Consider the following 26218-nt stretch of genomic DNA (forward strand, 5'->3'; position numbering starts at 1 on the left):
TTAAGTTAAACCAAATTTCAGAATACGGGCCAGTATGTATCGTTATACATTTTTGTACATGTATATACTTTCGATGAATAAATTTTCGTCATAAATTGAACCATCGCTGATCAGTTTTGAGCTGGTAGCTTCCCCGGAAATAAGCCTCATATCCATGGTGAGTTATAGGCATTTACCTCTCGACCACAAAGTAATACACTGTAATATGAACGAATTTACCAATAAGCTGTGACGAAAGACATACGTCACATTATAACCCACCTACACAGGCAACATGCATGCTGACAGCCGGTCAATAGTCTAAATTATCACACAGATGGGCAGATTGTCTTTTCCCTGATTTGTTGTGATATCATGTTTATTCCCTTTCTATACCAACCCCTTTTCATGATAAATGTGGGTAGTTGCATGATCAGGGACGAGTGATTAGATTCAATTTTCAGATCAATTTCATTTCCGGATCTTGAACCAAAATAGTTTGGCATACTGCACAGAAATTTGTAGTATACTTCTCTTGATTTAGTGATTCGATTCATATTTTCATTCTATGGAAATATATGTATATAAGTCAGTATGTATCATATATTAGTGGTTCTCGATTTTTTTATATACCCCTACCATGCCGACTGCGTTAAAACACATCTCTATAAATCGATTCTGTATTTGATTCTGAGATTTAAGATATGTTTAAACAATCTGCGCAGAAGTTGACGAAAGCTCCTTGAAAATAATTTAAAATTTCGACTGAACTTGTAATCCTGCAGATATATTGCCATGTTTTGCAGGCCTCATGATTATACCAATACCATACAGTGAAACTGCAGTAGTCTTACAATGCTTGAAATACAAAGTACCTTTTTAAAAATTCAATAAAAAGGACGTTGAGTGAACAAGCCTTTCAAAGGTTTTTGTTCTACTACACCAGGTTCCAGGTTCACATATCACCGAGCGTAGGTATTCGAGAGATTCTCACTCCATGCCATTTTGCTGAAAATTTCACGTACATCACTGATTCTTAGTGCAACCGCCACACAACCGTAACCGATAGAAACCGATCGATATTCTACCATTGGTAATAACGTAAAAGCCTCTATCGGTCTGGAATCGGTTTGCCGATATGTCTGACCACGAGCGAGTGTCCTTCGATGGGAATTCGTGGCATTTTACATCTTTTATGTGTCTTTCGCCATATAACTAACGAGCCGTTACAGCAAAGTGATGCTCCATAAACGTACCGAAACTAATCTTTCTGAAAGTCAATGTCAACCTGACGTACTGAATCACACAATGCACTTATCATAAAAGAATTGATATGCCATGCCCGAAGGGGGTATATCAGATATAGGCCAAAGGGTAGGGTAAGGGAATATTTTAAAAAATCGAAAAACCTTGAAGAAAACGAAGAAAAGGGGTTATAGGCCTAATAAGCTAGTTTAGCAAAATGTTGCAAACTGTTAGAGAAAATCACAATTAAAGGATCTTGTTTTCTTTCAGAAATGGCCATATACTGGTGACTATACCTTTGAAAGATTCCAATCGTTTAACCGATAGTTATGGAATTAATGTCTCACGTTGTTGCACATTTTGATAATCATGATAAAGTTATGTGAAGATTGTGATATGAACATTGGGATGACGTGGATATGTAAGTGCGTGTTGAGAGTACAGTGGGAGAAAGAAAGAGGGTGCGGTATGCGTGACGTTGTACGCGTACGAGTGGGTGAGGGTGCGCGCGAGGGTCTTGTATGCTGAACTTGTGTATATTTTTGTGAGACATTGAAATGTATGCGAATGTATGTGAAAGGGGCCAGGTGGGTGCGCGGATAGAAGTGTGGGTTATGCTTATTCATGTAATGTGTCGCTAAGTTGCAAACGAGGGCGAGGGTTTTCGTGCGCGGAATTTTCTGTAAAGAAATGAATAGTTTATACCGACACTGTGGCATTGTCCTTTTACTCTTTGGCGACACGAGTGCATTGACAAGATTTACATTAAACAAAAGGAGGTTAAGCAAGGTCATTATCAATCCTGGAGGTGTTTCAAAAATAGTTAAGTGTGATCCAGAGTCATGCTTAATTCGGACTTGCAAACATATTTTAACGGGTGATCTCACAGAAGCGGGCGTCCTCGGGGCAAGATCTGACCAATGCGATGATTAGTTTCATCGCGGTTGATATACCACACACAACTATATATTTAAGTTCGATGTTAGTTAAACTTTAATTTTTGTGAGCCCCCCCCCAACCCGAAAGGATTAGTAGGATCTGCTCTACATCGTCTCAAACACGCTACCAATCATCACCGATCGTGATATTCTTGGTAGCACTTCATCTGTTTTCTCACTTAAACTTGACAATTGAAATCTCTGTCACATGCAAGCGAATTTTACCATATTCATCCGGGTGTGTATTACATGCAGTGCGGTGTCCTCAAAAAAGGCAAATCGGTGCTCATTCTAGAATATTGTTAATTCAATTACCCCCAATGCCGTTTTAAAACCCCCCTCCGGGTCCTTGTCGTTAAAGGAGGAATACCAATTCTGGAAAATGGCAAAAAGTTTTGCCGAGTAACCGAGTAACTTAAGGATATTGCCAGGACTATAGAGCTTTCTCTGCATACATCTTCTCAAATATAATAAATGCTTGCAGACCTGTAGCAGTCCTTATATTATATTCTTTCTTTCTCATTCTCACCCCTCCTCATTTTATCTCTCCATCTCTCTCTCTATCTCTATTAGTATGCACCCCTCTGTCTTTTTTAAATATCTTTTCTGGTATCATTCTCATCCTCTCTGAAAAAAAAGGGCGACATTGAAAAAAGAATGGTTCGAAGGGGAAAAACACGTGAAATATTAAAGAAAATGGACAAGGACATAAAAAATGGGTCAATTCGTTAAATCAAAAGAATGATTCATCCATTTACTCTTCCATTTTCACAAAATATCATTTTCCAACCAATATTATACAGATACACTTGTCATAAAATAATATGAATATAGGTTTGTTTAAAGAAGATGTGATACCCTGTAATAGCAGGTATCACACTTCTTAATGATTTATTTTAATTCACAATACAATTGCAAGACGAAACCTCATTTTATCTTTAAATGTGTAGAAGCTCTAACTATAATGATTTCTCTCGTCACAATGGGATAAAGTGAGAAGCTAAAGAGTGCGATACGTGACTCTTTGAAAGATGACTAAGAAAATCTGAAATAGGTTTACTGGAGAAAAAAAATGTCCTCATAAAAACTAATTCTTTGAAGAACCCTATTGTAATACCCTTTTATGCCCCTTAGAAATAGATCCTTTATTCAGACGTTTATATTAATAGCTTAGTATTGTACATGGTTTTCAATTATGGGAAATATGAAGATTATTCATGCTTTTGTACCCCTGAAAATGCCTCACTTCGTTTTCCTCTGTTATCTGTGACGTAATGAACCAAACGAAATGACGGGGTCAGATTTGGGGTATTTGCGAGCGAGCGAGTAAAAATATCAAACTTATTGTTACAATAATCCAGTTTTGTAATAGATTATGACGTATTCAGAAAATAGTATCATATTTCACCCTTCCCTTTTTTCCTTTTCTGTTTTTTAAAAATATTTTTCTTGATCGTGAAAACTTTTGGGGAGTAAGTTCCTCAGAAGCAATCATTATTACAAATAATATTTCATTTTACTAAGGACCTGGATTTCTGCATTCAGGCAGAAAACTTCTTTCGACCAATCTGGAAAGAAAATCTCGACAAGTATTATGTGTGACACTCTCCTGGTTTATACATCTCTTTAAAACTGCTTGATTTAATTTATGTACATGCAAATAAAATTAATGAGCAGATAATGCCACAATCCAGCTCCATTTCTACCGGTGATTGACTCCGGCATACTTAAAGGACAATTCCACCCCAACAAAAACTTGATTTGAATAAAAAAAGAAAAAATCAACAAGCATAACACTGAAAATTTCATCAAAATCGGGTGTAAAATAAGAAAGTTATGACATTTTAAAATTTCGCTTATTTTCAACAAAACAGTTATATGAACGAGCCAGTTACATCCAAATGAGAGAGTTGATGACATCACTCACTCACTATTTCTTTTGTATATTATTATATGAAATATTTTTATTTTCTCGTCATTGTCATGTGAAATTAAGTTTCATTCCTTCCTGAACACGTGGAATTCCATTATTTTATCATTTTGTGCTTCAGGCAAGGAGGTCCTAATCGTCAAATTCGTAAAAATTGAAATATTGTATAATTCAAACAATTAAAAAAACAAAAGAACTAGTGAGTGAGTGACATCATCGACTCTCTCATTTGGATGTAACTGGCTCGTTCATATAACTATTTTGTTGAAAATAAGCGAAACTTTGAAATGTCATAACTTTCTTATTTTACATCCGATTTTGATGAAATTTTCAGCATTGTGCTTGTCTGATTTTTCTCTATTGATTAAAATCAACATTTTTCTGAGGTGGACTTGACCTTTAAGAGCCTAGTAAGAGTATCTGATTCTAGTTGTTTAATGTTTTCCTATTATAGTATTTAAGTACTACTGTCACACCTATGGAGCACTGGCTTCTGCATGAAACAAATAGTGGTTTTCACTGGCTTGTGTTGCAAGCTACTGAAATCTTTGGATCTGATTGGCTTAGATTGAATTTGTCCGGTGAAAAGCAATCACAAGATTATTTATATAACACTTTCCCGACCTTCATGATTGGATACGGTTACTCTAACCTTCTCCGTGTGAAATATAAGATGACAGTGCTATTATACCCAAGTCACTGAAACATTGTTTATATCATTCATGCAACACCTGAATTTTGCAAGTTTACATTGTTTTGATAAAAGTTTTACTGGTAGGTTAACTCTTGCTATATATCACTGTACCTATTTTTAAGGCGTATTAAGGCATGTATGTATTTCTCTTTGTAAAGTTTTTCGATGAGTACGCATGTGCTAATAAAACAACAGGAACAAACACAGAGAGTGCTGTGCAAATTACACGCAACTCTTCATAACAAACTTCGGACGTTCATGTAATATTCTCTTGGGAACACACAATTGGTGGAGAACTCAAGCGGACGCACACAGCCCGTTTCACACCCACACCGACCCCTCACGCACGCACGCGCACGGCAATCAATTAATGTTGTAGTTGTGTAGCACGGAAACCGGGTCTAAAGTGAGAAAGCTCACTCAGCCGCCTTCGCTCTGTCGATTGATTGTTCGTCGAGTCTTCACCGAGCTCATCTAGCTCTTGATCTTGGCAGACCTGAGCTTGCAAAGATCAAGGAAAGACGAAGAATTGACAGCATCCTGTTTCAAGTTTTTGAAAATATTATAGTTTAGCATCAAAGATGGACCAGCCAAGGGAGTAGGTGAATCGCCCGTTCTTCTATAGAGATAAAGCGTTCTGTAAACAAAGGTTTTAAGGACAGCACCGAGGACAGACAGGACCAGGACTACTACCAGCATACCTACCACTTCTCTAATGTAACATGGACAATGCAGGATTTCACGCATTAGCAAAGAGGAAATAGATGTTATAGCTCCCTTTATCATTAATTCAATAAGCAGGCTTGGCATTTGTCTTATTGTCAGTTGTTACAAGCACTTGTTTCCGCTTATCCAAGTCAAGACAATTGTGGGATCTTAGTATTTTATATGTTTAATTCTTGTGATCTCCTTTGTCGTGGATGGTGCGCTGTTTCTTCCTTTTTGGCAGAGAATACAATCTGAGGCTATTCCTCGTGAAGATAACTTCTTTATCTGTCGTCGGTGCGAACAGGGATTTCACGAAGGACAGCTCGCTCATCAATGGATTTAACATGACTAAACGATGTCATGCACTACACATATTCATATCCACCGGGAATAACGTATATAGGCCTAACCTTCTGTCCTTAAAGTTCAGATGAATATAAGGGCGGATGTCATCTAGGCAACATAGGGAAACATTTAATCCGCGGTTCAATAAATAATCAACAGTGCAGGAAAATGCGAGGAGTGAAAACTTGGGTGAAGGTTTCTGCAAATGGCACGACCGTAGTTTCGGTCATATCGCGAAAATAACCAAATCATCTCCGAGGTCAATTTTCTTGTGTGCTTGGAATCCCGAGTATTCGCAACAAAGGTGTCTGGAAATACCATCCCGATACAAATATGACGGGTTTTGCAGATTTTTACATATGACAAGGCTATCCATAGCAAACAGGGTACACCTTTTATCAGAAAGTCTGATCAACTAATTGGGCGTTGGACCCTGACTTCAAACCATATCGCAGGCAGTTATACTTTTGTTTGCGGCGACACTTCGGTCAGAAGGGAAGTTGACCAGGTTTTTTTTATAAATATTTATAAAACATTACAGCATCCCCAATCTTTTTTCGAAAATTTTAGCGAGCAGAAACTAGTCAATATGGAATCCAATACGCACATTTCTCACAAATCTCACCGGTGTTTCTGGAGAACAAAGCGATCGTTTCTTGAAACGGTCAAGAGTTGGAGAACTCCATTGGTTTTGTTGGTTTTGGGATGGTGTATTGTTTCTAGTGCTGCATTCAATACGGATGTGTCCTCTCCGATTATTCGACACGGACCTGATGGGAGCTATTTTGGATATTCACTTACCATGCATAGGGAGATGGGTGAGAACATGTAAGTATCAATGTATTTTGATTGTTGAATTGCCAATTGGTCTACACCCACTTCGTCTATTTTCCACTATTTGTCCTATTCCACATGGTCTAATCCTAATTCGTATAAAACCAGTTCGTCTACTAACCATGTTGGTCTAATTGTCATTCAGCCCATTTACCATTTTTGTCTAATTTCCAGTAAGGCTGTCTCATTTTTCACTTGGTCTACCGGCACCACTTAGTGTACATGGTTAGACCAAGCAAGACGTTTCCGTGACTCCTTGGTTAGACGAACTGTTTATGAAGCTAATTTTCCTTTGACATAGTTTTAAGAAATGATGGATGATTAGGTGTAAAGGGCATTTAGTTTTAATGAGAAGTAGACTCAGTATTAGACAAAGTGTAGTGTACACTGTAAAAACTGCGGTGCTAAAACTGACACCTATTGGTGTTAATAAAGGACCACACCCTGAGGTGTTAAAATTACACCATAGAGATTAAACATAACACTAAAGAGTGTAAATGTAACAAAAAGGTGTGAAACTAACACCACCAAATTAACACCGGTGTAAAATAACTGGTGTGGTCCTCTATGTACACCAGTTAACACCACAGTTTTTGCTGTGTAGATCTAGACCAGAAAGATAGTTCACCAAATTGGTTTAGTCATTGTGGTATTGGATTATCTGCACTCTAAACAAAAGTTTACCCAATACTTGATAAAATGGGAACATGTATGTTTTCTGGGTAAAATTATACCAAATACTTTGTAAATTTAACGCAATATTGTGTTGAAGTTTACCCTCAAAACATACATTTTGCCCAATATAGTGGGGGAGGGGAGGTACAGCATACATGCATGTTCCCTTTCTACCCAGTATTTGGGTTAATATTTACTCATCTTTTTATCTTTTTTATATAGTGTGAGTAGACCATGATTGTAGAAAATAATTGCATAACAAGTGAATAAAAACCCTTTTCTTTTTGGATTTTACTATGGGTTTCTCCACACCTCCCCTTCCTTTCACATACTACCTTTATTCCGGTCGGTATGCAAATAAGCAGACTGATGGCATCATCCACTCACTATTTCTTTTGTATTTTATTATGTGAAATATTCTAATTTTCTCCTCATTGTCAAATTGAAAAAAAAAAATAATTCTTCCCTGAACATGTGGAATAACAATTGCAAACGATAAAAACACAAAAGAAATAATGAGAGACATCATCGACTGTCTCATTTGCATGTCACTGAGTTGTGCATATTATTGTTTTGTGAAAAATAAGCGAAATTTAAAATGTTATAATTTCTCTTTTTTCATCCCATTTTGATGAAATTTGCAGCATTATGCAAGTTTGACTTTTCTCTATATATTCAAATCAGCATTCTTCTGAGGTGGACTTGACCTTTAAGCTACCGATTATGAGAAGCATGTCGGTCATATAATGAGTATGTTCTTTGTTGCATAACTTGTCGGTTTATGGTCCAATTCAGATTGTCATTGCGAAAAGTCGCCGAACTGTGAATATTTCCATCAAAACCTTTAGTCCGGATCAGTCCGCAATGGACATCGTGTCTTCATTAACGGACTATTACACTTTCCACCAAGTTTTACCATTTTTTTCTTTCCATACCACATAGGATTTATTTAAATTACACATTGTATGGATCATTTCATTTCATTTGAAATCACAATCTTATCTACCGGTAAAGATATACTGCAATACAAATTAAGAAATAGAACATTTTCGTTGATGGATGCAGGGAGGTGACAGTTGGACCTACCTCCCTTGTGTCAAGGTAGATTTTGGGCAGTATTCCAAACATGAATGATGCGAGTTTTATTCATGCCAAGCACCGCTGATGTCTCTTTAAGATGTACATGTAGTCATATACAAAGGTATGTACATGTAAGTCGAGTAAGATCGAATTTCAATCAACGACATGTAAGCTGTTACTGTTGGACTTATGCAATGGTGGAACCCTTCACTTATTTTATGCTTAAAACGGTCGTCCACCTGGCATGATAATGAGCAAATGCTGACTCATTTGCTGTAGTACACCCTCATCAAAGTGTGGCACTTGGATCTTGGAAGGGATAGTGCTGTGACAAGAACTATATTAATCTTTCAAAGACTATTCATTCACGTCTTTAGAGCTTTATTGATCAATTTTGTTTCCTAATAACTTTGTCTCAATGACAGTCGTTGACAAACAATGTTCTAATTTATGAATGCATTTTTATAGATTAACCGAAATGGACTGAAAATTGTTTAAACTCGACTTAAGGCGACCAAATAATGATCCATCGTCCAGATAACATTACAATATCACTGATTAGTGTTTTATCGTATAATGGTTTCCGGAAATGTCCAATGTGGTCTGCTAATATTCCTTCACTTAAACGGGAGTCAGTCCTGACATATCCGACGTGAAAATATGTTTTAATAAATGATGATTTTGTATTTCATGAGACTCTTATCGATGATATCCTTGCATTATAAAGAAAGTATTATTATACATTTCTACCGTTGAGTGCATATACATGTATGCTTCGGCTAAAACTAGAATAGAATGATATCGCATAGCAATTATTCACCAAAGAGCAATAGAACAATAGGTTTCTTAGGAAGAACTAAACTGTTATCGTTATGTAACGTGACGGTTCCAAGTAAAGCCACACGAAACATCTTTCTACTGTTGCTCAAAGCTTCATAGGAAATAGGCCCATACACTTGAACAGATCATTTGTTTTAAAGGAATACCGACGCTCTTTCGTACCCCTGCATTTAATGAGGGAAAGGGATCATGAGTTTTCAGCCACTTCTTAATTTGTCTTAGTTTTTACATTGTTTGAAGCCCAAGGTCAATCTTTTGATGAGGAGTTTCATTTTGTGTGGTTGTGGAGTTTATATTTTGTCATATGTGAATAAGTCGCTTTAAACATTCATCGTTCGGCGTCGGCCTGTATGTTGTCTGAATGACAGGGACAACGGGTAATATTTGTCACCAACTTCCCATTCGACACGATCCTGTTTCCGCTACTGGGCGATGAGTCTTTAACGACATCAAGATGAGGAAAGATAGAAACGGAACTCCAAACACTTGGGCGTTAATTGGCATGAAACCTATGTTTGTATTTGTAAGCACTTCTGCTTTATGCTACAGTCATACCGAGAGAACCCACTCCAAGCTTACCTGTAGTAAGTTTCGTTGGTGTGGCTGTCGTATTACACAGTAAAAACGCTGTTTAAGATTTTATACAACGCTTTTTACTATATGAACCTTACAGTAGTTTTTTAACATTTTAAACAATCATATTTCATTTTTTGAAGATTAGATATTGAAAGTTAAACTTTGTTGTTTAAGATTTAAACAATTTTTAAACTGTTTAAACAGTTGCTGTAAGGTTCATATAGTAAACAGCGTTGTATGTTTTTTTTTTACTTTGATTTTTCTGCCCATGGCCCTAGCAAGCGGGGGTGTTGGGGATGCTAGAGCACCCCCCCCAAAAAAAAAAAAAAATTTCCTTGGGAGTGCTGCGTGAGTTATTTTTCATAGGCAGCGCCCCCTGGAATTCTGGTAGATGTGTAAAATTTCAGAAATGTATTAAGAGATACAAAATGTTAGGATGAAAACGATTTCAATTTGGAGTGAAAACATTCTTTTTTTGCTTGACAAATTTTTTGGGACCCAAGCGACCTTCAATTTGGACTGAAAACCTTTTTTTTTCTTGTCAAATTAACTTCAGAACCCCCACCCCAAAAAATCGTTCCCATGTCCCTGTCTTGACCACATTTTAGAAAGAGTTACGTTTGAACACAACTCAGAAAATTATGCGCAAGTCCATAATACAGTTGTGCTGAAAAAGTAGCGAACCCCATCACAAAATGAACTCCTAAATGCTGAGTGTCCAATGGAGGCAACAACCCGGCAACAACACCACAATGAAGGGGGCGCACCCATCGAAACAAACTATATAGAATGTAATATTTGATCACCTAACTTCACAATGAAATATCTAAAACATGGCAGAACATGTTATTTTATATTCCAACGTCATCTGAACCTTAATATGTGATCCATTATACCATGAATGTTTTGTTATGTATATTTTGATGAAAAGGATCAATAAAACATGAATTAAAAAAAAAACAAAAAAAAAACATCATGATATGCTCATTTTCTTGTGAGGTTCGCTAACTTTTGATCACCACTGTATGCGCTTTTGAATGGTTGAAAATTATTTGCTAATTATTTCTTAGAGTTGCGTTTGATTGCAATTCTTTCTGCAATGGGCCCTTGAGAGTCAGTGAGGTTGTCGAGGCTATCGCATAGTATAGGCTCATCTTATGCTACATTCACACAGACACCAATCCATCCCAAAACCAGCTTTTTGGTCAATATTTTTCCCGACATTTCATAATACAAGTTCCTTTTGTACCCAATATTGTGCAAATATTTACTTTCTTGAAGAGTACCACATTCGTTCTGGTGACCTTCCGTTATTGTAATTAGGTCTCTTCCAACTAGATTACATGTACATTATATTTTAAAATTTTCTATATCCTACTCATTTCGTTTTGGGTCGTCGCTGTTTTACAGAATAATGCTGAAAGTGTTTATCCATATATCAACCTATGTCACTAGGAAAGCATTTCAATTTGATTGGGACCAGGGGGGCGTTTCATGAAAGGACTTGTCGGACGTTTTATCCGACATGTCCCATTTTATCCGACAGTTACCATAGGAACAGTGCCTCTCAGCCAATCAAAATCATGGAAAGATGTCATATCTGATAACTTGTCGGATGAAAATATTGATGAAACGCTCCCCTGTTTTCAACTGGATTTTAATCACAGTATAGTGTGACAAATCGATTTACCTTCATCTCACTTTTTCATATGATCAGTTCAATGTCATTTTCATTACCGATGTGAGAGCTTGTTTGGTCTCGTTTGGTAAACACACTCGCACTCCAAATGTTTTCTCTTAACACCCTCATCCTTTACATTTAACGTAGAGACATTGTAGATTACATAAAAAAAGGTATATTCCTTCGGATACATCTTTGGATGCATGAAGCATTTAATTTTTTTTTATTTTTTAAATGACAACGAATTACTTCAAAACAGATTTTTTGGATGGTTTGAAGCATTACAAACAATCTGAAAAGAGGTTTAAGTTAACACCATTATGAAGGCAACACTGGTATTATCTTTTCAGGTGCAACGTTGCTCCTTTCTGGATTGAAAGTTGTACATTTCAAAATTTAGGGGCTGCCAGGGAGGCAAAGTTGATTCCTTTCCATAGGTGACTTGATTTTGGGTGAGACGAATATGAGAAGGAATTCTTAATTTCTTTTGTAAGATTTTTTGTATCTCTAAACCACTTTTTTTCATAGTTCTTAGGTTTTTCACTGGGGACTTTTGTCTTCCCGTTGGGTGTTTCATAAAGCTGTTCTTAAGTTAAGAGCGACTTTACGAACGACTGGTGATCCTTTCTTGTGGTGAATGGTATACATAAAAATGTCAATTGGCGATGGTTTAGCTCATAAGAAAGGATCACCAGTCGTTCTTAACTTACGAACAGCTTTATGAAACGGGCCCCGGACCCAAAGAGTTTCAGGAATTAGAACAAAGACAAGAAAAGGTGATTTGTTGAATATTGTGTCGAAATCTAGCTACGAGTTTTTAAAGAAGTTTTGGACTTGTTACGCCACTGCTTCAGGGTATACGCTCTGCCTAGGTACAGTGTGTATATGGATAGCTCAATCCTGCAAAACTTGTCAGCATTAATCATGTTAATTGCATCTTGTAAGTGGAGTTGGGTTAATGACCGCCTGTAATTTTAAGTACTCTTATATTTGAGCACCGAGTACTTAACCTACAAAATTGTGTGTGTGTGTTTCATGTTTAATCACTCGTTATTGTCGATAAATGTGTGTTCTATTAAGACAAAACATTAAAAGTGATATAATTTTTGGCCTGACACAAAGAAGGAATCTGTTCTTGGAATATTTCTCTACACTTTATTATTATTATTACAGTCAAAAAGTTGAGTGGCTATCGCATATAATGGTGAGGTTCATCCAGGTAAGAAAAACGTCAGAAAGACAAAAAAAATAATTAAAGTCTAGTACATTATATTTGCCATCTTCTGTTACCATGGTTACGTTGTCCGTTTGAACATTGGGTTGTTAACAGCATGAAATAGTAATCTCGCCTTCAAGAAATGAATTCTCGATATTACTTGCAGGAGTCGATTGTTGACGTCAAGAAATATGTTTGAATGTTCAAGACGGCTTGCCATATGTAAATCGGTGTTAGCTGGCAGAAAAACGTTTAGGCTTGACAGCCCCTTTAAAAAACAAGGAAATAATGGATGTATGTTTTTTCTATTGGCTAGTCTTAATTAGTGCGAATACAATGTACAATAATTAATATTAGAAGAGGTCAAGATATGCTAATTATTGTATAAATTATAAGCATTTAGACGGTTAAGTCTTCATATTTTGCATTCGCTCCGCATGCTAAGGGTGTGATCCCCTAAAGCCACACGAGGTTAATTGGAGGTAATTAAGTTAACCATAAATACGCCTTGATTCGCGGAGTTGTCTTGCAGATAGATAAACCTTACAGATCTGTAAGTGAAAACAAAATATAATTGCTCAAGTGGCGTTATTCAATCTAGCCTTGAAGTTGAAAAAAAAATAAAGTGCATTTCTAGTTGTTCATGTGAGCAAACCTGGAACATAAACAAACATGACAAATGATAAGGGACATTTTATAGGTAAACAGGATTTACAATATAACAGATTTGAAAGCTTCCCTACCAGAAGCATGCGTTTGATATATTTTGTTTTAGTTGTTTGATGCGAAGACGAAAATAAACAGTATTATTGAATGTTTCACGGGAAAATGCATCGCCAGTATCTTCAAGTAGGCAAATAATATATTGTTGCAAGTCTTGTCAGAATGCTGTATGTGTGATTGGTAAATTCCAACCAAGTTTTTACGATTGCTTGTTTGGTATCTGTGAGGTTTTATACCTCATTAGTTATTTTTATTAATTTTATTGCATTTCAACAGTTTTATGGGTTGGTCTTCAATTTGTTAAGCATATACCAGCATTCTTGTCGTAGGTTATTTATCTTTTTGGGGTAACTATTCATGATAATGATATATGACAATAAATCTTATTTACACAAGGTAGGTCCTTCAACTCCTAGCTTATTTTTAAACGGGCCTACCATAACATGACATGTTATATTACGCTTCTCCAAATGCCAAAATTGTTTGGGGGATCGACCCCCCCCCCCCTTCCACCACCTCCTGTTCATGAGGCGGGCCCTCTGCCAGTGAGCCACACTGCCCTTTTTACCATGACCAATTCATTTTCATTCGTCGATTAGTACATGTATATATCTTTCATGTATCTGCCATATATTTTCATGTTGGGAAAATTTAGTGTTTTACAGAGTTACAAAGAAATATTACTTAAAACATATTTTTCTTCCTACTAAGATATCAGTCTAGCCTTATGTGCTTCCGCTTCATGTTATATCATACGATGTTTTCACCATAAGCATGAATAAAGTAGTTGAAGTAGTTGATATCTAATTTCTTTCTTTCAAATGGATTATTTTATGCCTAGTGATAAACTAATACGAGTAATACTTCGTAGAAAAGAGTAATTCATGTTTTTGTTTTGCTGGTCGAGATAGACGAGGTTCGAAAGTTTTAGTTCAAATTTTATAGCCACAGATGTTATCGTGACGTCACAGTCATTTGGCAACGTCTCAACTTTGTAAAAGTACGTTGGAGTACAATGTACGCTAACATTGACTGATGTTGACAGTGGTGGGGTAATGGAATAAAGCCCCACCACCCCCCCCCCACCTACAAGATAATTTAATAAATAGAATTAAACAAATAATAGATAGAGAAATTAAATAAAAATAGATACCAAATATTAATAATAATTGGATGAATATAATATGATAATAATAACAATCATCATTTTATCATTATTATTATTACTATCATTATCATTAGGAAATAATCAAATATTAAGAACTTCAAAGTTTCAAGTTTAGGGATCGTGTTACTTTACTTTCGAAGGCTAATATTATGCGCTGAAATGCTACTCTCAAATCCGGATTCAATTTTCCTCGACAGAACATTGAAGAAGTCGCCCTTTTTGTCTCAAAGTAAGAAAGAAATGTGAAAAGTTATCAGCTACTATTCTTACCTTAGTAATATCACACTTACGTATAAGGTTTCAGGCGGGACTGAAACAATATCTTTTGATGTCTGGAGATGCCCGGATATGTCTACAAGTGTTTGGTTTACGTTTATCGTTAAGGTGCATTGTGTTAGTACATGCCATACATAGGACAATAATCTTTTCTAAGCATGTGACCGTTCATATATTGTAGGATACTGTGTAAAATTAGTGGCGGGGCCACAGATGATATAGAATGAAAGGATATAGGAGAACAAGAGCAAGCAAATAAGAGATAATAACTTTAATAAGAGAGGTGTAGGTCTTTTACAACGTAATTCTTCACGAGATAACAACAAAAACGTTTATGCCCAGACGGAAACTAAAGATAATGATGGAAACTTTACCAACATAGGATTTGAAAGTATATCGAAACCGATTGGTAAACCAAGTTGAGAAATCTTGTCAATTGTATCACTAAATTAAATTTCAAAGGTCATCAAATAGACAAAAGGGCTATAAGGTCAATATTAAAAACAGTCACATTGCAATCCATTCAAGGAAACGCTGTGCTGCTCTTTACAAAAACAAACCTGAATTTGTAATAGTCCTGCAGATCTATGCACTTATGTATACATGCACTTGTACTTGATGAAGTTCTATTCATCCCGTTCACTTTTGCAATACTAATTTCATGGTGAAACAAATAACTATACCTATTATCAAATCAGTCAATCGAATCATATCTTCTTCATGTTCGTATTTCTTTTCTAGCTCTTTGCAAGCAATATGGTTTGTCTATTTATTCTATTTTGCTGAAGCATTTTGAATAAACAGAATCCCGAAGTATAAAAACAGACCTTAAAGTTCTCTGTTTAAACAACGAGGAACCGGCAACCTCTTCAAAATTCCAGAGAGTATCAAACATTCTTAAATAGAAAGAAAAAACTGTCTCCACGAGATGAAAGAACTGAAACAGAAAATCATCATTAGTAGTGCACACGCTCTACCTAACATTATTTCATAAATCTGTTTGTAGTCTGATGATATTGTTTTAGCACTATCGACTCATTCTTGCATTGTAACTATCAATTAAGAATGTAATATTGCCAGTTCGTTGATAAATATTGGCTGAATATTCTTTACAGGCTCCGGAGCATAGTTTTGCATCCCTCTAGATTGTTTCTTTCAAAATGCGTATCAAAATATTCTAACTTTAATACTTCGAACATCATTCTGCAAAACCCGTTATGTAATCCAGGATATCATTCATGTTTAGTATTATCATAAAGAACAATATGTGTATTTTTTTTAAATGGTGAATTTTTCAAAGGAGCAATCCTATTTCCAGGGTAAGAATGATCAGATATTTTTATATAATGTAAATGTCACTTGTATGGTAATTTTACCATCAAATGGTAACTACTAAAGTAGCGGTGCTCAACAGCCAATCAAAATCAAAGATATCTTAGAAGTTACCACTGGATAGCAAAGTTGTCATGATATGATCTGTCAGTTAATGGACCAAGAGGATGTTTGAGGGTTGTTGAAACTCATCCTTAGGCATAACTGACTTCAATGTTTATTTCTGTACAATATTCGTATATTAATTACGGTTATGTATGTCTTTGTATTGTTGATCGTCTGTATTTTAGTCGTAAATAAAACCAAACCAATCAGTCATTTTCACTCTCCGTAAAATCTGAAGATGATAACACCATCCCCGTATATCTTGGCTCGGTCTTGCATTTTCCTTTGTGTCACTGGCAGTGACACCTCGGTCTCGGCCGGTCAGGTTTCGAGCTCCGTCTCAGATGAAATAATAATCAGCAAGTCGATAAGATACAACACTGGTTTTACCGTCTACGATTTGGACAAAGCTACATCACTTTAATTCTTAATTTGCGTTCTAATTTGCCTGAATGTCTGTCGTTCTTTCTTCAATATTGCTTGTCACGATCTCCTATTTCCAATCCTCTCCCGTCTCTCACCCACACCCTAACACACATATGGGAACTTAGTAGAGCGGATCTTTGTTATGGATGTCATCATATAATGAGCTGAAAATGTCAGCTGATTTTCCAAACAGCCCCTGAAGAGAATGTTCTTAATCTCGGCAATGTCCCCTCCTGAGATAATGAACATCGCACATAATCTTCCTAGCAGATAGTGACATTCTGTTCCAATTCAGCTTACTAGGGTACGCTGCGCCATCAAGCTGTATAATGTTTAATATACAGACAGTCTACCCTCAATGCTCCAGGAGTTCTGGAAACCTACGAAATCCATCCCAATTTGTACACCAGATGCTTTAATGTCGCAAAAAATGCCCCCGAAAAGACACTCTCGTTAACGAGCTCGGTCACTTCGTCCCTCTTTGGTATAAAATGTAGTATTGATTATCAACGTATTCTTAACATCCCTACCCCCCTTACTGGACGGTCCTAAAAAATATTATTTTTTTCGATCGTGCCCCTATTCCCCCCCCCTTCTAAAAATTGGGAATATTTTTATCATACGCTTCGTTTTCAAATAGTATCACGGATACTGTTGTCGATATAATTTTGATTAATATGATATAATAATTGATTAATATGGATAGTTTTCTTTCTCCTTCGTTCCTTTTTTTCTTACTTTTCAACTGCTGAAAAGAATTATGGGGCAGCCACTACCCATAGCTCTGCCGTTGGTAGAGTAAAAAATAAGAGAACAAAAAGGGCAAAAACAAATCTGGAAGTTCAAGTCGAATCTCCAACCTAGATCTTCGCTTCTCTGTTGCTCCCTAACATCTGCAGAAAGAGCACATTTGCTATTAATGTTGTGTAGTCGCAATCAGAAAACCACTTGCAATACTGAGGATGAGCGAACCATCTGTCTCCGACATTATCTGAGCGATATCTACTGAACTTCACTCATAATGTGAAGACAAGCGAGGATATGATGATGATGGTCGTAATTACGCCGAGGTGCATGCGGTCATGATACCTGTCAACGATGTATGCATTAGGCTTTGCGAGGCTTGCAGTTTGCAAAGAAATCCATGTGAAAGGCATTCGTAATAGTGACTGTTAAGGGTTAAGAAATGATCAAATCCATTCAATTCATTCCTTTGTCGAGACTAGTGTGACAAATGCAGAATGCACATTGTCCAACTATCAAGTAAATATTGAATTGAGAATTATACTACCGACAAGTTCTCCAGGTAAAGATAATATTGTTTAATGAAATATAGAAACCCAGCAAATATCAACAAGGTTATAAGCAAATTGAATTATTTTGCAATACAGTATTTAAAAATATTAGCAGAAAATATGTTCTTGTATAGTGAGGTTTTACATTAAAATAATGTATGATTGAAGAAAATAATAAATCATACATGTATAGTAAAATACGTGAAAAAAATATCAATCGTGGAGTACCGCAAGGAAGTATGTTGGGTACTTTCCTATTCAACAAACCTGATACAAATCATGAAACTAACACTGCAAACAGGAGGCCAATATTAGGATTAGCAGTATTGACTTTTACATTGATTATTTTACTACTGTTTTTGTCTTTTGTGTCTTTATTACGTTTTTTGTAAAAAAAATCAATTTCAATTTTTTGTAAATTTCAATTTATTTTCTCATAAAAATCCATACAAAAACACTACATATACAAGCATCGTATTAACAAAATAGAAAAACAACAACAACAAATAGAAATAAACATTGGATTGAATATGAGAGGGACAGCAAGAAAGGAACAAGCCTTGTGATTAGCTGACCCTATAACATAATAATCATACAAAGACTTTAATAACAAAGAAAAAAATTACTAAACTGCAACATAAAGGGGGGGGTTGCCTAAGATGCCTGAATTAAATTTATACAAACAAACTTTATGAATAACTATTTAAAATAATTTGCCTTGATTTTGACTTAAAAACATTTAATGAAACTGATTGCTTGATATCTACAGAAACAGAATTCCAGAGTTGTGGTCTTTGAAATAAAATTGAGTTTTTAAATACAATAAACCATGAAAATGTTTAATATCAATGAAAGGTTGAAGTATGTAATTGTTTTACATTTGAGAATTCATGGCGAAGTATTGCAAAGCATTCTAAGGGTATCTATTTAGTTTGCATTAACTGTCTACGTCACATGAATATTTTAACCCAATTAGAGCACACAATTATGTGCACAAATTTGATCACAGGTAATAATCTCCTATAAATTGTAATGCAATAACTTCATCAACGTCTGGTAATCGAATTACTTTATAATTGTTTATAAACTTATGAAATTTGTCATTGCCGAAATAGCTCTTGTAATTGTTATTCAATTTCCTATATCATTTATGTAGAGTAGTATATGATGCCTCACCATTGACGTCAATGCTTTCGTTAATGTTTGGATATTACACACACACACACACATTATATATATATATATATATATATATACGTTTCTTTTATTATATACTCACGCATTTATTTGCTCAAATTAATTATTTCGACAAATGATACGCTATTCGAAATAAAAGCGGATTATACATGTATAAACAAATATATAATATATATATATAAGTTTGGTAATGGGGGAAGAGGGGAGAGACTGAAAGGGTCAAACAATTGTATTTCTGTTAAACATTTTACCAATGTTTACTCCTATAGTTTTGCAGAAGAAATTTCAAGGATTTAGGATGAGCTAATCACATCATCCGGATATAAGTGCAATTTTCTTTGAGGTCACTCGAAAAAGTTAATTGTGATATTCATAATTTACATTCAAGACAGGTTAACTTTATCTAATTTATCTAAAGAGTTCACAACAGGTTGTTTTCTGAAATAATTTAACCAACAGCTTTGATGAAATTCATCGTTAATTTTTGTCCTTGTTGCAAATGCAACGCGGAACACACAGAGTGACCGCTCGAAGTTTATTAAATTTATAATTTAATTAGGTGAAGATGTTGACTTTATTGAAGTATTGAAGAGGTAAATATAACTGGACATTGTGTAGAAAAGTGCAAGTCACCATTTCTATTATTTTAGACTACAATATTTTTCTAATAATGATAATGATAGTAATAATGACATTAAAGGACAAGTCCACCCCAACAAAAAGTTGATTTGAATAAAAAGAGAAAAATCCAACAAGCATAACACTGAAAATGTCATCAATATCGGATGTAAAATAAGAAATTTAAGACATTTTAGAGTTTTGCTTCATTTCTCAAAATAGACATTATGCACATCTTAGTGGGTATTGAAATGAGTAGACTGTTGACGTCATCCACTCACTATTTCTTTTGTATTTTACTGTATGAAATATGGAATATTCTGTTTTTCCCCTCATTGTCAATTGAAACAACGAGTAATTCCTCCCTGAACATGTGGAATGAGCAATGTTTAATACTGTACGATTCCGTCAAGTTAGTCCTTATTGTCATATATATAGAGAAAATGAAATCTTATTTAATTCAAACAATAAAAAACATAAGAAATAGAGAGGGACATCATCGACTATCTCATTTGAGTTGTGCATATCTTGTTTTGTGAAAATAAGCAAAACTTTAAAATGTCATAACTTTCTTATCTTACATCAGATTTTGATGAAATTTTCAGCGTTTTGCTAGTTTGACTTTTCTCTTATTTATTCAAATCAACATTTTTCTGGGGTGGACTTGACATTTAATAATGATCATGATGATAACAATAATGTTATAATGATAATAACAATAATGATACCAATGGAAATGCCTTATCTACTCAGGGTAGCCACTTTAGTTCTTATTAACTGTACAGTACTCTTTATTATGAGCCCCAGGAAATTTCCTATTACCCTTCTTCATTATACCGAGCGCATGCATGGCTAAAAAAAAAGACGTCCCATTTTTAAAATAAGCTTAAGTCGTTTTGTGTTGCTTTAAACTTCAAATTAATAATTAAAAGTATTTTCCTTTTACTTTTTGTATCTTCAGTTCTTGTCTTGATTACCGTCACTTGTACATCAAAATTGATGCTCTTATAAATGAACGATGAGTGTAGAAATTGCTCTAACATATGCTATTAGTTATGGACGATTAACGGATGATATTTTGCAGTAGAGTGGAAATGCCGTTTTCCTGTTTATGTATCATTAATTACGATCAGAGAGCAATCACCATTGGAAAAATGATAACATCTGAAGACGAGAGTCGTCCTCCAAGAAAGGCATAACTGATGATTAGTCATTTGGAACAAAAATATCTGGGCCCCGTTTCATAAACTTGTGATAATAACAAATTTGCGATAACAGTTTAAAGCTACTTAAATCCATCAATTTGATTGGCTGATAATAAATTCCTCATAGACGTTGTTAATTTGCTAGTATAGCAAGTCTCTTTAATATGGGACCCAGGCCTTCTCCTTCTGCATTTTCCATAAGTTTTCTCATGCATACTTTTAAAATGGCGCTGAATGAAAACATGCTTAAAGCTTTTCGACTTCTTCTTCCCAAAAAACAAACGCGATACTGAAATTAGCAGAAGACTAAATCACAGAAATAAAAAGAAAATATAGAGGAAAAAACTCAGAGGAAATTTCTTTTTTAAGTTATTGAACTTGCACTTGTTATGCTATCTTTATATTTAAGAAATTGAAACTGTAACACATGTGAACGAAAAGCAAAAGTACAAAATAATACAAGTTTCGAATCCATATAAATAAATGAAAGATACTTATGTTCTTGGATATTGGACTATTACAGATTTCTTGTTTTCATTTTTTATAGAGAACTTGTGAAAATGGTTAATCTTAACTTTCCAGGAAAGATATATTTCCTTCTTTGGACTTTAATAAATTGAAAACAAATGACAAGTTAAAACAGGACAGATTTCATGGATTCTTCGTATCGGTTTAGAGACTGCCATGGAAACTTGATATCATCACAAGCCTTGCGACTGGTTTAGAAAAATATCAATTCTAACACTAGAATTAAAAATTTCTCTGTATACACCAGTTCAGGTAAATCGTGTTATAGTCTCATTGGAATTGACCTGTTATACGAGCAGAGGTAGCATCGTCTTTTGAAGATCATTGTGGGATTCTGTAGCTCCTGGTGGGTGTTTCATAAAGCTGTTCTTAAGATGCGAATGACTTTACGCACGACTGGTGATCCCTTCTTGTGCTTAAAGGTATCCCTGTATAATTGAAATATGACCTAAGAACATGTTCCAGTCGTGCGTAAAGTTGTTCGTAACTTTACGAACAGCTTTATTAAACACCCCTTCCCTGGTCTATTTTTTTTCTCTATCTCTCTTGGAACTTAGCAAAGTAGCCTTTAAACGCATGTTACTCTAATACCACGCCTGATTTGTCAAATGATCTGTCATTGATGATCATATTGGAATTGACCTTTGCAACTGTTAGCATTACAAAAGCCCACAAAGGATTACCATCTGCATCAATGTTTAATCCATATGCGGGATTAGTTAATCCAACCGGCCCCGGCATGCAATGTCAGAGAGAGCTCAAAGATGTACAAAACATAGATTAATTTTAAGTATACTTGTTAAAAAATTGACAGAGCAAATGAGGTGTATTGTAAAGGGATGATGAATACGTTTTCATTTACTTAATATCAAAAGCAAAGTAATAATCAAATACAGTTTTATTCAAATTCTCGTAACAACGTATCCCTGAAAGCTTTCATTTACATGGAAGGTTTAAGTTAACACTACAACCGTTTCTTCGTAAAGTTGGGGGATATTATGCGATACGATTAAAGGATCGTAGAGTACCTTTTAATCCTATGAGCTTCTGGTGTTAATTTTCAGAAAGGTCTTCAGTGGTGCTGCATAGGGTAATGTTCTCTCCAACAACTTACTTAAAACTTACATAAACGCAGTAGACCAGATCCACAAAGGAAATTTCGCTGAGAAACAAGGAAGTGTTTGCTGGAGCTCAAACCTTGTGTAATGAGAATAGATTTATTTCTTTACCCTAAATACTGTGTTATTAAGTAAACAACATTATGATGACAGATGTTGTTTTTATTGGATCTAGGCTAAACGTCTATTTTTCATTTCCCGTTCGGCCCTTTTTTGTCTTACATACATTCCCTTATATGGCGCTTGTTACATGCAAACATGTCCATAAAGGAAATGGAATATTGATGGATCATTAATGACAATAAAAAAAACCTTGCGATGAAAACCTATTTACGTACTGAAAGAAATTAATATGTGTTTAAATCAAGTTCCACTGTTATAGACATGGTGATGGTAATTGTGATTTATTTTTCAATCAAATTAATCAAAGATCTTTTTTGTCTGAAGCTTAATTTGCAGAATTTAGTGTACAAGATAATTACACAAACCAATATACAGCAATATCATCAGGTAATTAATACTCGAACGAGTAATACAATTTCTGATAAGATGCTTATGGATAACTTTACATATTTTCATTACATAAATATAGGTATAATACTGACAAAACATTCATTTGACAAAATTGGTAATTCGCATCAACCAGACCATCTACAATCGTTTATGGAAAAAAACACAAATATACCGAAGGTCTCCAACATAAAATTATTTTCAAATTCCAATTAAGATCTGGTTGTTGGGGACAATGAGGGACAAACTCAACGCAGGAAGGAGTTCATAATTTAGAAAATTCATACCCGGACTAAATTTCAGTAACCATGGTAACTGCTTTCTGATGTGGTCAGTTTTAGAGACAACAGTGATTAGTAGAGAGCTTCCTAACCGGGGGAATCGAGAATGAGCTTAATAGGTCGATGGCCGAATTATCCCAATTTTCAGTCTTCCGGCCGGGCTGATGACCTGATCAATGGCAGTGTCAGTATTCTATTCTTTCAGGGAGACAGGGGGGGTCTTGAAATTTTCTGACACGCAATAACTCACAAGATGATTCTCCATGCTCAAAATATTTTACTCTTAGAATAATAATAAATCACGGTCAACCCAAGAGTCATTTCCTGGCTAACAATGGTTTTGAACTGCTGCTTAGACAAACTAAATCTTCAAAAAGATAGAGGCTGGCAAAGATTTAGATTAGATTTTAAAGATCGTTTAGTTGTGATCATTCCAGTTTTAAGGATGAGCAGTACAGTCTTGTTCGAGTTACAATTAGAGACATTTCATTTGTAGGCCTACTTGTAACAGCAACATTTTTGTACGTCTTGCATTTCTTTTCATCGAAGAATTAAAAAAAAAATTAATGTAACGGGTTTTAAGTCTTAAATTGTCTACTAAGGTGTAATCTGTATACTTAATGTAGACTTAGATGGTCAGGGTATGTACAATTTACCCCCCCCCCCCCCCCGTCTATATCAGGTAAGAACTGGTGCAAACTCGTGCTGAAGTGACCAGGGCATGTGCCACCCCACCCCCGTAAGAAATTGTCATCGGGGTCAAACTATTGCTGCTAGTCGGCCTGTAGGCTTGAAAAGATGGATGATGATATGTCGGTTCCTCGAGCAAAGTGTCGAGGTTGGCGTGAGTTAATTTTAGACTGGGGAAAACAAAGCGAGAGATGAAAGTCGGGGATTAGAATCCCATCCTGTAAGACGAGGAGGTGCCTGGATTATCGAGATTCGAGGGCCGACAAGGCTCCATTCAAGGAATGTGTTTCATGGAACGTGTGTGAGGTCGTGTCTGTAAGAAAGAGTTATTGCTTGACGACCCGCTACGGATTCGACACTCTAAAAACAAATCAGTCAAAATGACTAGTTAATAGGGTCAGCTGGGAGAATATGTTATTCTAATCATATTTGACTATTTTCTAGTCGTATTTTACTAGAACATAGTTATCTCTGACTAGAATATACGTCAGAAATGTGATTATTAGTGATTGTCATATCAGTTGCACCCAGCTGACTACTGGTCTAGTCAATTTGACTGATTTGTTTTGAGAGTGAAGAACATAGAAAATAAATCATTAAACTCCCTTCTTGACAATAACAACCAAAATTAGTCAAATATTGATGAACCGAAGCAGCAGTTTCATCCAAAATTTCGGAGGTGACAAAAACTTGCAAGTATGTCGTTTATCCAGAGCCCATGAAACACACGAGGCTGCCGTTTTGATTCACCACTTTTCGACAAAGACTCTTTGGCTGTTATTTGTCATGAAGGGCATTTGCCTGAACATATTCTATGTCCTTGAATCTGTCGTGCGTTGTAGAACGAAAACTCTCTATTTGTTTGATACCATTTACCACCATGCCAATGTTTCCAGTAAAAAACAAGGTATGTCCTTGGAATATAACTTGATAATTTGTTTTTTTAATCGGTGTGACAGTATCTCTAAATGCAAAAAAAAGCTCATCCTTGGTGTGATACAAGGGACCAATCAATATAGAGTGAACCGTACGTCCTTTTAGAGTGCGTTATGACTCTTTTTGGAGTGGACTGCAAGAAGAGGCACATGCAGTTTACTCCTTTTAGAGTGCATTTTGACTCCTTTTGGAGTGGACTGCAAGAAGAGGCACATGCAGTTCACTCCAAAAGGAGTCATAATGCACTCTAAAAGGAGGTACATTCACTCCAAAGGGATTGGTCCCTAGTATCACTCCAAGATGAGTGTGATTAGGGACTAGATTAGTTCTTTTGCATTTAGAAAATAGCATTACAAGCTTCGTTATCTAGTAAAAGCTACTCGAAACCCAAACTCTTTGATTGACATGCATAGTCCTTTTAACACAATTTTTCTCCCAATAACGTGAAAATCAGATTTTACGAAATTTACATGAATACATCCATTGTTGGGATTTACTGTTATTATAGCAATGGGAATGAACATTGATGGAGACCTGTGCTCTTTTCTTTTGACACACAATATTCAATCTGTTTTATTGAAAGCTTTTATTAGGAGATTAAGTTTCGCTCTAATGGCGGTGTAGATGGGTACTTTTTCCAGTGCATTATTAATTATTCACCCAGCTTCATATTATGTACAAAATTTCCAAACTCTTTTGGGACTTTCCCGTCTTTAAATCCGGTTAGAATTATAGATATCAGCTTTGTGTGTCATCATCATCATTTTCAAAGAGGAAAATCATTAGCTTTTCAGATAAAATGATTTCAGAGATTTCCTTGGAATGAACGTGTACGGGCATTGTTGAAGCCAAACAGGGCTAATAAAGGATTCTGTGAAAGGATTATTTTACCCTTTGTCCTTGTTATCTTTCTTGTTCATCTTCGGAGAATTCCCAAATTCACACCCCCAGGGCTCCTCAGGAAGCTACTTGTCGCTTTCAACTCTCCCGAAAACTGCACAACAAACATTGAGTCATGCTTTTCACCTGTGTGTGTTTAAAAGTCTATAGTGGTTTTGGTGGGTTTGTA

General features: G+C 35.5%; 1 protein-coding gene across 1 annotated transcript in view; it reads left to right on the plus strand.

The window, feature by feature from the left end:
* The first annotated feature begins 5063 nt into the window (after nt 1-5063).
* The window catches only part of LOC121425848 (integrin alpha-8-like), a 73488-nt gene continuing 52333 nt past the window's right edge, over nt 5064-26218 (plus strand). Inside the window, exon 1 of the mRNA XM_041621929.1 lies at nt 5064-6667. Within this exon, the coding sequence (XP_041477863.1) occupies nt 6429-6667 (239 nt within the window). The 5' untranslated portion in view covers nt 5064-6428. The remainder of the gene's footprint in view (nt 6668-26218) is intronic.

This window comes from Lytechinus variegatus, chromosome 13 (genome assembly GCF_018143015.1).
Source record: "Lytechinus variegatus isolate NC3 chromosome 13, Lvar_3.0, whole genome shotgun sequence".
NCBI classification, from domain to species: domain Eukaryota; kingdom Metazoa; phylum Echinodermata; class Echinoidea; order Temnopleuroida; family Toxopneustidae; genus Lytechinus; species Lytechinus variegatus.